At 44.8% G+C, this 15,222-nt stretch overlaps 2 protein-coding genes across 2 annotated transcripts in view; both read left to right on the top strand.

The window, feature by feature from the left end:
• Positions 1 to 241: 241 nt before the first annotated feature.
• LOC149433150 (uncharacterized) overlaps positions 242 to 15,222 on the top strand; it is a 192,435-nt gene continuing 177,454 nt past the window's right edge. The window contains exons 1-5 of the mRNA XM_089664590.1: positions 242 to 601; positions 1,381 to 1,515; positions 1,602 to 1,799; positions 9,975 to 10,166; positions 10,253 to 10,376. Of these exons, the coding sequence (XP_089520716.1) occupies positions 359 to 601; positions 1,381 to 1,515; positions 1,602 to 1,799; positions 9,975 to 10,166; positions 10,253 to 10,376 (892 nt within the window). The 5' untranslated portion in view covers positions 242 to 358. The remainder of the gene's footprint in view (positions 602 to 1,380; positions 1,516 to 1,601; positions 1,800 to 9,974; positions 10,167 to 10,252; positions 10,377 to 15,222) is intronic.
• The window catches only part of LOC149433154 (uncharacterized), a 72,274-nt gene continuing 69,292 nt past the window's right edge, over positions 12,241 to 15,222 (top strand). The window contains 2 exon segments of the mRNA XM_089664585.1: positions 12,241 to 14,032; positions 14,035 to 14,123. Of these exon segments, the coding sequence (XP_089520711.1) occupies positions 12,241 to 14,032; positions 14,035 to 14,123 (1,881 nt within the window).

Genomic DNA, 15,222 nt, shown 5'->3' with positions numbered 1-15,222 from the left:
TCCTGCTATCCAATCCAATCCCTTCTCTTATTGCAGAGAGTGACAGTGACATCACTCCTGTCAGTCAGCAGGCTGCCAATTATCCTCATTAGCTGCTTCAGTGAAAAGTCAACAAATTCCCCTTTCTGGACATCATGATGACCAGACATTGATCTCATAGCACAGCCTCAGAGCAAACAAGTCATAGGAAGGATTGTATTTATCATTCCTTGTCTGCAGATCTAAAACTCATCAAAACCAGTTCAGAGACCAAACAAACCCAACAGAGAAAAGGGGATTTCTGATATGGCAGAAAAATGGGGTCCCGGGACTTCCAAGATGTAGCAAATACTAAAATGTTCAGACTAAATGTCTTCCCATGGGGGGAGTAGTTCTTCAATGTCCAGCAACCCTCCTATTCCCCCCTCACATCCACATCCTATTATTGTGTGACCAATACCATCCAAATCATTCTTACTTTCATTTCCCAAAGTTATCCGTCTACAAGGAGACCTGTATAGATCACATGATGGCACCAATGAGGATGGAGGAGGACCGGAGTCACATGACTGAGAAGATACTAAACCTCACCCTGGAGATCATCTACCTGCTGACCGGAGAGGTGAGGAGGATTCTGGGAGGTCACATGACATCACTCTTATCTCTACTAATAACACACAGACCTGACCGGAGAGGTGAGGAGGATTCTGGGAGGTCACATGACATCTCTCATTTCTTTATTAATTTACAGACCTGACCAGCGAGGTGAGGAGGATTCTGGGAGGTCACATGACATCCCTCTTATCTCTATTAATAACACACAGACCTGACCGGAGAGGTGAGGAGGATTCTGGGAGGTCACATGACATCCCTCTTATCTCTATTAATAACACACAGACCTGACCGGAGAGGTGAGGAGGATTCTGGGAGGTCACATGACATCCCTCTTATCTCTATTAATAAAACACAGACCTGACCGGAGAGGTGAGGAGGATTCTGGGAGGTCACATGACATCACTCATATCTCTATTAATAAAACACAGACCTGTCTGGAGAGGTGAGGAGGATTCTGGGAGGTCACATGACATCACTGTTATCTCTATTAATAACACACAGACCTGACCGGAGAGGTGAGGAGGATTCTGGGAGGTCACTTGACATCACTTATTTCTGTTAATAAAACACAGACCTGACTGGAGAGGTGAGGAGGATTCTGGGAGGTCACATGACATCACTCTTATCTCTATTAATAAAACACAGACCTGACCGGAGAGGTGAGGAGGATTCTGGGAGGTCACATGACATCTCTCTCATCTCTATTAATAAAACACAGACCTGACCGGAGAGGTGAGGAGGATTCTGGGATTCTAACATGATATTCCTATTGGTTCCTCAATACAGAGATTTCCTCTTCTGAAGTCAGGTGATCATATGACCATCACAGTGCCTCCATGTGACTCCCTAAACCCTGAGAGACACAACATGCAGAAGATTCTAGAAGTCACCAAGAAGATGATGGAGCTGCTGACAGGAGAGGTGAGCGGTGCGGGGAATTCTGGGACATTCTCCAGTAACAGACAAGGGATGTGTCTGGATGGTGACTGTATCATTGTGTGTGTCAGGTTCCTATAAGGTGTCAGGGTGTCACTGTCTATTTCTCCATGGAGGAGTGGGAGTATTTAGAAGGACACAAGGATCTCTACAAGGACGTCATGATGGACAATCAGCAGACATTCATGAAGATTGTAAGGAAGGAATTTCCCCGGAATGAGACGATATTGAAGCTCACCCTGGAGATCCTCAGCCTGCTGACTGGAGAGGTGAGTGTAATGAAGGGGTTAAATAAAGAACAAATCTTCTTGTGCTGCCAAACCTAATATGATGAACTAAGAGTGTCTGCAAACACCAAACTGCGTTCCCACAACACTACAAAATAAATGGAGAGATAAATAGTGCTGCGCTACTCACTAAAGCTAACCAGAAAGTAAACACCTGACAGAGCCCCTAACTAAGGTGATAGAAGTGCATACCTAGAGAATCACCAAACACAAGGGAAGGAAAAGATCCAAAAACAATGGATGTCCTGCTAGGCAACACCAAATGTGAACAAACCAATGAGTGCAACTTCAACAAATGTGCAAATAGATAGTCTGAGTAATATATATCAAGGCATAAATAATAATACACAGTATCTCCCAGAAGTGAGTCCCCCCTCCCCCCGACTGTATACTATATATATATATATATATATATATATATATATATACAGTATCTCCCAGAAGTGAGTCCCCCCCTCACATTTGTGTAAATATTTGATTCCCTCTTTTCATGTGACAACACTGAAGAAATGACACTTTGCTACAATGTGACGTAGTCAGTGTACAGCTTGTATAACATATAAATTTGCTGTCCCCTCAAAATAACTCAACACACCGCAATTCATGTCTAAACCGCTGGCAACAAAAGTGAATCCACCCCTAAGTGACAAGGTCCAAATTGGGCCCAAAGTGTCAATATTTTGTGTGGCTGCCATTATTTTCCATCACTGCCTTAACCCTCTTGGGCATGGAGGTCACCAGAGCTTTACAGGTTGCCACTTGAGTCCTCTTCCACTCCTCCATGATGACATCACGGAGCTGGTGGATGTTAGAGACCTTGCGCTCCTCCACCTTCCGTTTGAGGATGCCCCACAGATGCTCAATAGGGTTCAGGTCTGGAGACATGCTTGGCCAGTCCATCACCTTTACCCTCAGCTTCTTTAGCAAGGCAGTGGTGGTCTTGGAGGTGTGTTTGGGGTCGTTATAATGTTGGAATACTGCCCTGTGGCTCAGACTCTGAAGGGAGGGGATCACGCTCTGCTTCAGTATGTCACAGTACATGTTGGCATTCATGGTTCCCTTAATGAACTGTATCTCCCCAGTGCCGGCAGCACTCATGCAGCCCCAGACCATGACCCTCCCACCACCATGCAGCCCCAGACCATGACACTCCCACCACCATGCTTGACTGTAGGCAAGACACACTTGTCTTTGTACTCCTCACCTGGTTGCCGCCACACACGTGACACCATCTGAACCAAATCAGTTGATCTTGGTGTCATCAGACAACAGGACATGGTTCCAGCAATCCATATCCTTAGTCTGCTTGTCTTCAGCAAACTGTGGGCTTCCTTGTGCATCATTTTTAGAAGAGGCTTCCTTCTGGGATGACAGCCATGCAGACCAATTTGATGCAGTGTGCGGCATATGGTCTGAGCACTGACAGACTGACCCCCCACCCCTTCAACCTCTGCAGCACTCTGGCAGCACTCATACGTCTATTTACCAAAGACAACCTCTGGATATGATGCTTAGCACGTGCACTCAACTCCTTTGGTCGACCATGGTGAGGCCTGTTCTGAGTGGAACCTGTCCTGTTACACTGCTGTATGGTCTTGGCCACCGTGCTGCCACTCAGTTTCAGGGTCTCGGCAATCTTCTTATAGCCTAGGCCATCTTTATGTAGAGCAACAATTCTTTTTTCCAGATCCTCAGAGAGTTCTCTGCCATGAGGTGCCATGTTGAACTTCCAGTGACCAGTAAGAGAGAGTGAGAGCGATAACACCAAATGTAACCCACCTGATCCCCATTCACACCTGAGACCTTGTAACACTAACGAGTCACATGACACCGGGGAGGGAAAATGGCTAATTGGGCCCAATTTGGACTCAATTTTGATGCCAGTGGTTTAGACATTAATGGTGGTGTGGTGAGTTATTTTGAGGGGACAGCAAATTTCCATGTTATACAAGCTGTACACTGACTACGTCACATTGTAGCAAAGTGTCATTTCTTCAGTGTTGTCACATGAAAAGAGAGAATCAAATATTTACAAAAATGTGAGGGGGGCTCACTTCTGGGAGATACTGTATATAACAAAGCAGACAAAATATAAAGATAATAATATTCCATTAAACACCCGGCTGAGCCCTCAACACAGTGACAGTCTGTGAATAAATGTCCATAAATGCAGCAAAAATCAAGATCTGTAATCTGGTGTAATATGACACCAATTCATCTGAAAAATCTTCAGATCAGCAAATATTAAACACGTGACTTGGAAGAATCCTCCACCAGCGAGCGTGCACGCTCCTCTCCCATATTGATCTATAGGGAATATATGTCAAATCCGCTTTAATATCAACCCGAAATCCAACCAGCTCTCCTCTGTTGTCTGCTGGGGACCCCTCTAGTGATTATAAAGATCTATATGGAGGAATCAGGACCTCCTTCCTCCTGCTGGGGACCCCTCTAGTGATATAAAGATCTATATGGAGGAATCAGGACCTCCTTCCTCCCGCCGGTGACCCCTCTAGTGATATAAAGATCTATATAGAGGAATCAGGACCTCCTTCCTCCCGCTGGTGACCCCTCTAGTGATATATAGATCTATATAGAGGAATCAGGACCTCCTTCCTCCTGCCGGTGACACCTCTAGTGATATAAAGATCTATATAGAGGAATCGGGATCTCCTTCCTCCTGTCGGTGACCCCTCTAGTGATATATAGATCTATATAGAGGAATCAGGACCTCCTTCCTCCTGTCGGTGACCCCTCTAGTGATATACAGATCTAGATAAAGGAATCAGGACCTCCTTCCTCCCGCCGGTGACCCCTCTAGTGATATACAGATCTATATAGAGGAATTGGGAACTCCTTCTTCCTGCCGGTGACCCCTCTAGTGATATACAGATCTAGATAAAGGAATCAGGACCTCCTTCCTCCCTCTGGTGATATAAAGATCTATATAGAGGAATCGGGACCTCCTTCCTCCCGCTGGTGACCCCTCTAGCAATATAAAGATCTATATAGAGAAATCAGGACCTCCTTCCTCCTGCTGGTGACCCCTCTAGTGATATAAAGATCTATATAGAGGGATCAGGACCTCCTTCCTCCCGTCGGTGACCCCTCTAGTGACATAAAGATCTATATAGAGGAATCAGGACCTCCTTCCTCCTGCCGTGACCCCTCTAGTGATAGGATCTATATAGAGGAATCAGGACCTCCTTCCTCCCGCCGGTGACCCCTCTAGTGATATAAAGATCTATATAGAGGAATCAGGACCTCCTTCCTCCTGCCGTGACCCCTCTAGTGATAGGATCTATATAGAGGAATCAGGACCTCCTTCCTCCTGCCGGTGACCCCTCTAGTGATATAAAGATCTATATAGAGGAATCAGGACCTCCTTCCTCCCGCTGGTGACCCCTCTAGTGATATAAAGATCTATATAGAGGAATCAGGACCTCCTTCCTCCCGCCGGTGACCCCTCTAGTGATATAAAGATCTATATAGAGGAATCAGGACCTCCTTCCTCCTGCCGGTGACCCCTCTAGTGATATAAAGATCTATATAGAGGAATCAGGACCTCCTTCCTCCCGCCGGTGACCCCTCTAGTGATATACAGATCTAGATAAAGGAATCAGGACCTCCTTCCTCCCACCGGTGACCCCTCTAGTGATATAAAGATCTATATAAAGGAATCAGGACCTCCTTCCTCCTGCCGGTGACCCCTCTAGTGATATAAAGATCTATATAGAGGAATCAGGACCTCCTTCCTCCCACCGGTGACCCCTCTAGTGATATAAAGATCTATATAAAGGAATCAGGACCTCCTTCCTCCTGCCGGTGACCCCTCTAGTGATATAAAGATCTATATAGAGGAATCAGGACCTCCTTCCTCCCACCGGTGACCCCTCTAGTGATATAAAGATCTATATAAAGGAATCAGGACCTCCTTCCTCCTGCCGGTGACCCCTCTAGTGATATAAAGATCTATATAGAGGAATCAGGACCTCCTTCCTCCCACCGGTGACCCCTCTAGTGATATAAAGATCTATATAAAGGAATCAGGACCTCCTTCCTCCTGCCGGTGACCCCTCTAGTGATATAAAGATCTATATAGAGGAATCAGGACCTCCTTCCTCCCGCCGGTGACCCCTCTAGTGATATAAAGATCTATATAAAGGAATCAGGACCTCCTTCCTCCCACCGGTGACCCCTCTAGTGATTATAAAGATCTATTTATAGGAATCAGGACCTCCTTCCTGCCGGTGACCCCTCTAGTGATATAAAGATCTATATAGAGGAATCAGGACCTCCTTCCTCCTGCCGCTGACCCCTCTAGTGATATACAGATCTAGATAAAGGAATCAGGACCTCCTTCCTCCCACCGGTGACCCCTCTAGTGATATAAAGATCTATATAAAGGAATCAGGACCTCCTTCCTCCTGCCGGTGACCCCTCTAGTGATATAAAGATCTATATAGAGGAATCAGGACCTCCTTCCTCCTGCCGGTGACCCCTCTAGTGATATAAAGATCTATATAGAGGAATCAGGACCTCCTTCCTCCTGCCGGTGACCCCTCTAGTGATATAAAGATCTATATAGAGGAATCAGGACCTCCTTCCTCCCGCCGGTGACCCCTCTAGTGATATACAGATCTAGATAAAGGAATCAGGACCTCCTTCCTCCCGCCGGTGACCCCTCTAGTGATATAAAGATCTATATAAAGGAATCAGGACCTCCTTCCTCCTGCCGGTGACCCCTCTAGTGATATAAAGATCTATATAGAGGAATCAGGACCTCCTTCCTCCCACCGGTGACCCCTCTAGTGATATAAAGATCTATATAAAGGAATCAGGACCTCCTTCCTCCCACCGGTGACCCCTCTAGTGATATAAAGATCTATATAAAGGAATCAGGACCTCCTTCCTCCTGCCGGTGACCCCTCTAGTGATATAAAGATCTATATAAAGGAATCAGGACCTCCTTCCTCCTGCCGGTGACCCCTCTAGTGATATAAAGATTTATATAGAGGAATCGGGACCTCCTTCCTCCCACCGGTGACCCCTCTAGTGATTATAAAGATCTATTTATAGGAATCAGGACCTCCTTCCTGCCGGTGACCCCTCTAGTGATATAAAGATCTATATAGAGGAATCAGGACCTCCTTCCTCCTGCCGGTGACCCCTCTAGTGATATACAGATCTAGATAAAGGAATCAGGACCTCCTTCCTCCCACCGGTGACCCCTCTAGTGATATAAAGATCTATATAAAGGAATCAGGACCTCCTTCCTCCTGCCGGTGACCCCTCTAGTGATATAAAGATCTATATAGAGGAATCAGGACCTCCTTCCTCCTGCCGGTGACCCCTCTAGTGATATAAAGATCTATATAGAGGAATCGGGACCTCCTTCCTCCCACCGGTGACCCCTCTAGTGATTATAAAGATCTATTTATAGGAATCAGGACCTCCTTCCTGCCGGTGACCCCTCTAGTGATATAAAGATCTATATAGAAGAATTGGGACCTCCTCCCTCCTTCTGTGGACCCCTCTAGTAATGCATCCTAGAATTCTTTTTGCATTCCCCCACTGCTTGGCCACACTGTCTGCTCATTTTGCAATCATCTAGGTAATAAATACCCCTAAGTCCTTTTCCTCTGTAGTGCTGACCAACACTGTCCCCCGATGGTGTTCACTCTCAAGGGATTTTTCTTCCCTGGGTGCATTATTTTACATTTAGAAACATTGAACTGAAATTTCCACTTCTCTGACCAATCTTCCAGCAATGCCAGATCCTGCTCTATGTTACAGACACCTCCAGGGATATCTTCCCTATTACACACCTTTGTATCATCAGCAAAGAGATATCCCCTTACCCAACAACCCTTTAGTTCTATCCCTTACATATAGAACAGGACCCAGTACAGAGCCTTGGGGTTCACCACTAGTGACTGCTCTCTGTTCTGAGTGAACCCCATTTACAACCACACTCTGGTATCTATCATTTAGCCAACTGCACATCCACTGAACCACCCAAGGGCTAAGTCCTAGCTTGTCCAACTTCTGTATTAGATCATTATGTGGAACTGTATCACATGCCTTGCTGGAATCAAGATATTCTATGTCCACAGCACCACCCTGGTCCAAAACATTGGTGATATAGTCAAAAGGTCCAATCAGATGAGTCTGCCATGGTCACCCCCCAGCAAAGCCATGCTGCTTTGGATCCAGCAAGTTGTGTGTCTAGATGATCAATGATCCTTCCTTTCAGGAGTGATTCCATTAACTTGACTACCACCGATGTTAGACTCACTGGCCTGTAATTGCCGGCTTCTACCTTGCTGCCCTTCTTGTGGATCGGTACAATATTAGCTGTCTGTCAGTCATGAGGGACTTTGTTAGAAGAGATTGATTAAAAAGATCAGTTACTGGTCCAACAACTAGACCTCAAAGTTCTCTGAGATCTCTGGGATGATCCATCAGGGCCCATTGATTTATTAATCTTTAACCGAGCCAGTTCCTCTGCTACCTCTGTCTCCAGAAATCCTAAAAATGATCCATCATTACTGGAACCAATATGATTTCTCAACTTATTATTGTTAGTATAATTTATTTCTGAGAAGACAAAAGTCATTGTTTAAGTGGTTTGCTACATCCAGGTCTCCCCCAACATAGGTGTTGTGCTCAGTTTTCATTTCAGTGATCCCATCGTATTTTTCAATCACTAATGTACCTAAAAAAGGTTTTATCTCCTTTCTTCATAGATTTAGCAATTTCCTCGTCTTTCTGTGCTTTGGCAGCGCTGATAATGTGTTTGGCCTCCTTTTGTCTATTTTTATACTCTTCTCTGTCAGCTCCACCTCCTGTTTCCTTGAATCTCCTATATGATGATTTCTTTTCCTTTACTATCCTACTTCTCTCTTTAGTGAACCATATTGGTTGTCTCTTCTGTTTATTCTTACTAACTTGCCTGACATATAATCTAGTTGCCTCCAGGATGGTAGACTCTAACAGTGCCCACTGATTACTTACTCCGGTCCTTTTACTCCAACCTTTCAACTCATTTTTTAGAAATTCGCCCATTTCATCGAAATTTGTCTTTATGAAATCTAAATCTTTTGTTTTTGTATATGATTTTTCAGTTCTTATTGTAATATCAAACCGAAGACATTGGTGATCGCTAGAACCCACATTTTCTCCCACCTCAATATTACACAGTCGATCCCCATTTGTCAGTACTAGGTCTAGAATATGATCACCTTGGGTTGGACTTTTTACTGTTTTAGAGAAACCCCATTCAGTGCTTCCATTACATCCCTGCTACTGCTTGTAATAACAGTTTGAGATTTCCAGTTAATGTCAGGCGTGGTGACGTCACCCATAATGAAAACCTCCCCCTTTATTGCCATTTGAGTTATCTCATCAATCAAGAAGTCCTCCTAATCTTCAGTCTGTCCTGGGGGTCTGCATATGACACCAATTCAAAGGGAAGATCCCTCTCTGGTTGGAAGGCAGACCCAGAGGGTTTCCAGTATTTCATTTGTTGTTTGAATTAATGTTCTCCTTATGCTATGTCTGACATATATGACAACTCCACCTCCCCCCCCTACTCTGTCTTTCCTGTATAGTGTATAGCCTGGTATAGTTCCCAGTCATCTGAATCCTTGAACCACGTCTCTGTAATTACAACAAGGTCCAAGTGGTCCCTAGACATAAGAGCTGTCAGCTCACAAATCTTGTTGCCTAAACTCGGAGCATTAGTGCAATGACATGACAAGCACTGCCATCTACTGCTTTATGTTTACCAGCAGAAACTGTAACTGAAGTGACCCCATCAGCCCCGTCCTGAGCAACACCAACCTCACATTTGTTTCAGCCTGCTGGGGACAGAAATGATCCTCAACAATGACATCTCTGCCCCCATTTCTCAGTTTAAATGCATGTCCAAAAACCTCCTAAATTCCATAGTAAGGAGCTGAGCGCCCTTGTGTGAGGGATGCAGACCATCTCTATTGTACAGCTCAATGTCAGACCACCTGATGGCATCATGACTAACAGAACCAAAACCTTCAGCTTTGCACCAATCCTTTCACCAAACATTGGACTCTGCTATACCAAGTACTTCCTCTTGTTGTCCATTATGGACAGGTAAGACCTCTTTGTATCACACAGAACTGTACAGGAATCATGAAGAAATCTATCAACAATGACACAAGAAGGAGACCTCATCGTATGACCACAAGATCCTCGAGAATCCAGAATCCCATCACCATCCCCCCTCCTCCATCCCTGATCCCTACAAGACAGAAGACACAGAAGATTCTAGAAGTCACAGAGAAGATGATGGAGCTGCTGACAGGAGAGGTGAGCGGTGCCGGGACTTCTGGGGCATTCTCCAGTAACAGACAAGGGATGTGTCTGGATGGTGACTGTATCATTGTGTGTGTCAGGTTCCTATAAGGTGTCAGGGTGTCACTGTCTATTTCTCCATGGAGGAGTGGGAGTATTTAGAAGGACACAAGGATCTCTACAAGGACGTCATGATGGACAATCAGCCGCCCCTCACATCACCGGGTAAGAGGAGACTTTATTGTAAAGGAGAGAGCAGTACGGAGGATCCACCTAGATCCCCCATCATCTGATAAACACATAGAAACAATGGATTCAGTCTCAGGAGATGGGAGGCAGCGGTGTGGGACCTCTGCAACTTGTCTCATGTGGACATCTAGGCCTCCACTGATTGCTGAATACCAATATTATGAGTCCTGAGCCTTACACTGTATAATTTATATTGTACATTACATACTCCTGACCCCTGCACTATATACTCTATGTTGTACATTACATACTCCTGACCCCTGCACTATATACTCTATGTTGTACATTACATACTCCTGACCCCTGCACTATATACTCTATGTTGTACATTACATACTCCTGACCCCTGCACTATATACTCTATGTTGTACATTACATACTCCTGACCCCTGCACTATATACTCTATGTTGTACATTACATACTCCTGACCCCTGCACTATATACTCTATGTTGTACATACAATACTCCTGACCCCTGCACTATATACTCTTATGTTGTACATTACATACTCCTGACCCCTGCACTATATACTCTATGTTGTACATTACATACTCCTGACCCCTGCACTATATACTCTATGTTGTACATTACATACTCCTGACCCCTGCACTATACACTCTTATGTTGTACATTACATACTCCTGACCCCTGCACTATACACTCTTATGTTGTACATTACATACTCCTGACCCCTGCACTATATACTCTATGTTGTACATTACATACTCCTGACCCCTGCACTGTATACTCTATGTTGTACATTACATACTCCTGACCCCTGCACTATATACTCTATGTTGTACATTACATACTCCTGACCCCTGCACTATATACTGTATGTTGTACATTACATACTCCTGACCCCTGCACTATATACTCTGTTGTACATTACATCCTCCTGACCCCTGCACTATATACACTCTGTTGTACATTACATAGTCCTGACCCCTGCACTATATACTCTGTTGTACATTACATCCTCCTGACCCCTGCACTATATACTCTATGTTGTACATTCCATAGTCCTGACCCCTGCACTATATACTCTATGTTGTACATTACATACTCCTGACCCCTGCACTATATACTCTATGTTGTACATTACATCCTCCTGACCCCTGCACTATATACTCTGTTGTACATTACATCCTCCTGACCCCTGCACTATATACTCTGTTGTACATTACATACTCCTGACTTCTGCTCTCCCCCTCCCCCCACTGCTATATATACACATAATATGGATTCTCTTTTGTTCCCCCCATTTCCTACCATCTGGACATTTTATATCGGATGATGTGATTGGAGCACAGACTTTTACATGGTGATAATAACGTGATAACATCCTCCAACTTTGGACCCTTAAACAGAAAGTGATAATGAGGGAGGAGTCAATACCCCAATGATGGTGGTCTTCAGGATCAGTCCAGTCTTCATCTTGGTTGTTCTCCCCCCATCCTCACTCTCTGACCTCTGGTGGGGCTCAGCCCTGCTGTTCTTCATGACTAAATCATGGACTAAATAAGGAAGTGCAGTACTTCTTGTGTTGGGAAGATGGCGATAGAGAGGGTGGGGCCCCTCGTCCTATAATCCCCTCATCACTGTCCCTCCTATAAAAGACAGTTCTGGTTGTTTCCTCACTCTCTGACTAAGGTCCATGAATAAAGAAATGACCTGGTAGGAGATCAGAGGAGCCATTTCCTAGTTCCCTTGAGGGTGGAATTGTAAGCTCCTCAGAGACCAAGCTGCCTGATGTGGGCGGAGTCCTGGTTTGGGGGAACCAATCAGCTCCTGTCTAGTAATCCTCTTTGTCTTTGTATTTTAGTCCATGGCCGGGAGATGAGGAAAACCTCCGAGGATTGTCTCACTTTGTCTCCAGACTGGAAAGTAGAAGATGAGGACATCACACAGTATAGTCCAGGAGAAAACCCGGCTCCCTCCAATGTCCATCCGGCACCACCCAGTGTAGATGGACCATCAGATTCCTCGTATCCTGAGGAACCTCAGACTGTGAGGGACCGGGCCGGCCTTCCAACAGGGAAGAGGTTCTCCTGTACTGTGTGCGGGAAGGGTTTCCTTTATAAATCCAATTTTAATAGGCATAAAAGAACTCACACGGGGGAGAAGCCGTATTCCTGTCCTGAGTGCGGGAAATGTTTTTCACGGAAGTCCAATCTTTACACACATCAGAGATCTCACACAGGGGAGAAGCCATATTTTTGTACTGAGTGCGGGAAATGTTTTTCAGGTCATTCTAATCTTTTCAGACATCAGAGATCTCACACGGGGGTGAAGCCATATTCCTGTCCTGTGTGTGGGAAATGTTTTGTAGAAAAATCAACACTTATCATACATCAGAGGTCTCACACAGGGGAGAAGCCATATTCATGCCCTGAGTGTGGGAAATGTTTTTCGAAGAAGTCCGATCTTTACACACACCAGAGATCTCACACAGGGGAAAAACCATTTTCCTGTTCGGAGTGTGGGAAATGTTTTTCGAGGAAGTCCATTCTTTACATACATCAAAGATCGCACACGGGGGAGAAGCCGTATTCCTGTCCTGAGTGCGGGAAGGGTTTATGGTGGAAATCAGAGCTTATTGTGCATAAAAGATCTCACACGGGGGAGAAGCCGTATTCCTGTCCTGAATGCGGGAAATGTTTCTGTTCTAAATCCAAACTTAATAGACATAAAAGATCTCACACGGGGGAAAAGCCGTATTCCTGTCCTGAGTGTGGGAAATGTTTTGTAGAAAAATCAACACTTATCATACATCAGAGGTCTCACACAGGGGAGAAGCCGTATTCCTGCCCTGAGTGTGGGAAATGTTTTTCGAAGAAGTCCGATCTTTACACACATCAGAGATCTCACACAGGGGAAAATCCATTTTCCTGTCCTGAGTGCGGGAAATGTTATTCAAGGAAGACCCATCTTTCCAGACATCAGAGATCTCACACGGGGGAAAAGCCATTTTCCTGTCCTGAGTGTGGGAAATGTTTCCCTTCTAAATTCCGTCTTAATGAGCACAAAAGATTTCACACTGGTGAAAAACCATATTCCTGTCCTGAGTGCGGGAAATGTTTTTCACAAAAGTCTAATCTTAAAACACATCAGAGATCTCACACAGGGGAGAAGCCGTATTCCTGTTCTGAATGCGGGAAATGTTTTTCACTGAAGTCCAGTCTTTATACACATCAGAGATCTCACACAGGGGAGAAGCTACATTCCTGTTCTGAGTGCGGGAAATGTTTTTCAAAGAAGTCCAGTCTTTACAGACATCAAAGATCTCACACAGGGGAGAAGCCGTATTCCTGTCCGGAGTGCAAGAAATGTTTTTCAAGGAAGTTCAGTCTTTACATACATCAAAGATCTCATACAGGGGAAAAGCCATTTTCCTGTCCTGAGTGCGGGAAATGTTTCTCTTCTAAATTCAATCTTAATGAGCACAAAAGATTTCACACTGGTGAAAAATGATATTCCTGTCCTGAGTGCGGGAAATGTTTTTCACAAAAGTCTAATCTTAAAATACACCAGAGATCTCACACGGGAGAGAAGCCGTATTCCTGTCCTGAGTGCGGGAAATGTTTTTCACAGAATTCCAGTCTTTATACACATCAGAGATCTCACACAGGGAGAAGCCATATTCCTGTCCTGAGTGTGGGAAATGTTTTTCAGTGAAGTCCTATCTTTCCAAACATCAGAGATCTCACACAGGAGAGAAGCCACTTTGCTGTCCTGAGTGAGGGAAATGTTCCTCACTGAAGTCCTGTCTTCCTGTACATCAGGGGTCCCACACAACACTGGAGGTGTATTAGTGCCTTGAGTGCGGGAAATGTCTTCTAGATGAATGTTGCTGGACATCCCAGCTCTCATGTGGGGAAGAAGCACACCCTGATATACACCTCAGATATACTCCATGGCTGATCTTCATCATGGAAGAAACAGTTCATAAGGAGATGAGAGGCCCCCAAAGACATGGATGAAGTGTGGGACCGGGTTGGCCATTGATGGCAGGAGAAGAAGTTTTCAATGTATTTTCCATCAATGGAAGACATTCCAGCAGCTCAGATGTGATCCTAATAACATTGGTTCCCCCATTCACACAGGAGGAATGGACATGAACTCTCACTGAGGGAATTGCTATACAAACATTCTATGAATAGACCCCCAAATGTCAGGAGACGTTTCTATAAAGACGGGAAGTATGGAGCAGAGAAATGAAGAGACCTCCCAGCAATGTTATTACCAGGCTGCAGCTAGGGGGAGCTCTAATGTCACCCCAGCAGAGGGATCCCATCTAGCCCACATTAACCCTCTCACTGCCAGAGCTGTTTCTGCATGATTTTGCACACATGGGAAAATGCAGATTTTGGTCCTGAAGATGAGATAAACCCCCAAACATCTATTCTGTGACATCAGAGGCCCTGGAGAATAAAATGGTGGTGATTGTTAAGGTGTTCCCCGTACACAGATTCCCCTTCATATCCGCCTTTATTTCCTCCTTTCCCCCATTTTCTATGTTGGGATCTTTTCTACAATACTTTGTTATAATAATGGAACACGTTGTGTATTGTATTGTACACCAATAATAATGACTCCGCCCCCACATTCCAGACAAGGGATCTTCCTGACCAATCGGATTTCTTCCTTTACTATTTCCTGATTTTTATGCTTCAATCTTGTTAAATGTAAAATTATAATAAAACATTTATTGAACAAAAACTATTGTGTGTGTCGGTGCAATGAGGGCAAACTTCAATATAGAACATTGCTCCTCGGTGACACCTCACACCCTTCAATAACGGGGCAGAGTGCGGGGGT

The sequence above is a fragment of the Staurois parvus genome, unplaced genomic scaffold (genome assembly GCF_062004578.1).
Source record: "Staurois parvus isolate SC_StPar_1 unplaced genomic scaffold, SC_StPar_1.0 ptg001957l, whole genome shotgun sequence".
Taxonomy (NCBI): domain Eukaryota; kingdom Metazoa; phylum Chordata; class Amphibia; order Anura; family Ranidae; genus Staurois; species Staurois parvus.
The sequence above is the reverse complement of the archived record's forward strand: the minus strand, read 5'-3'. Positions and strand labels throughout refer to the sequence as shown.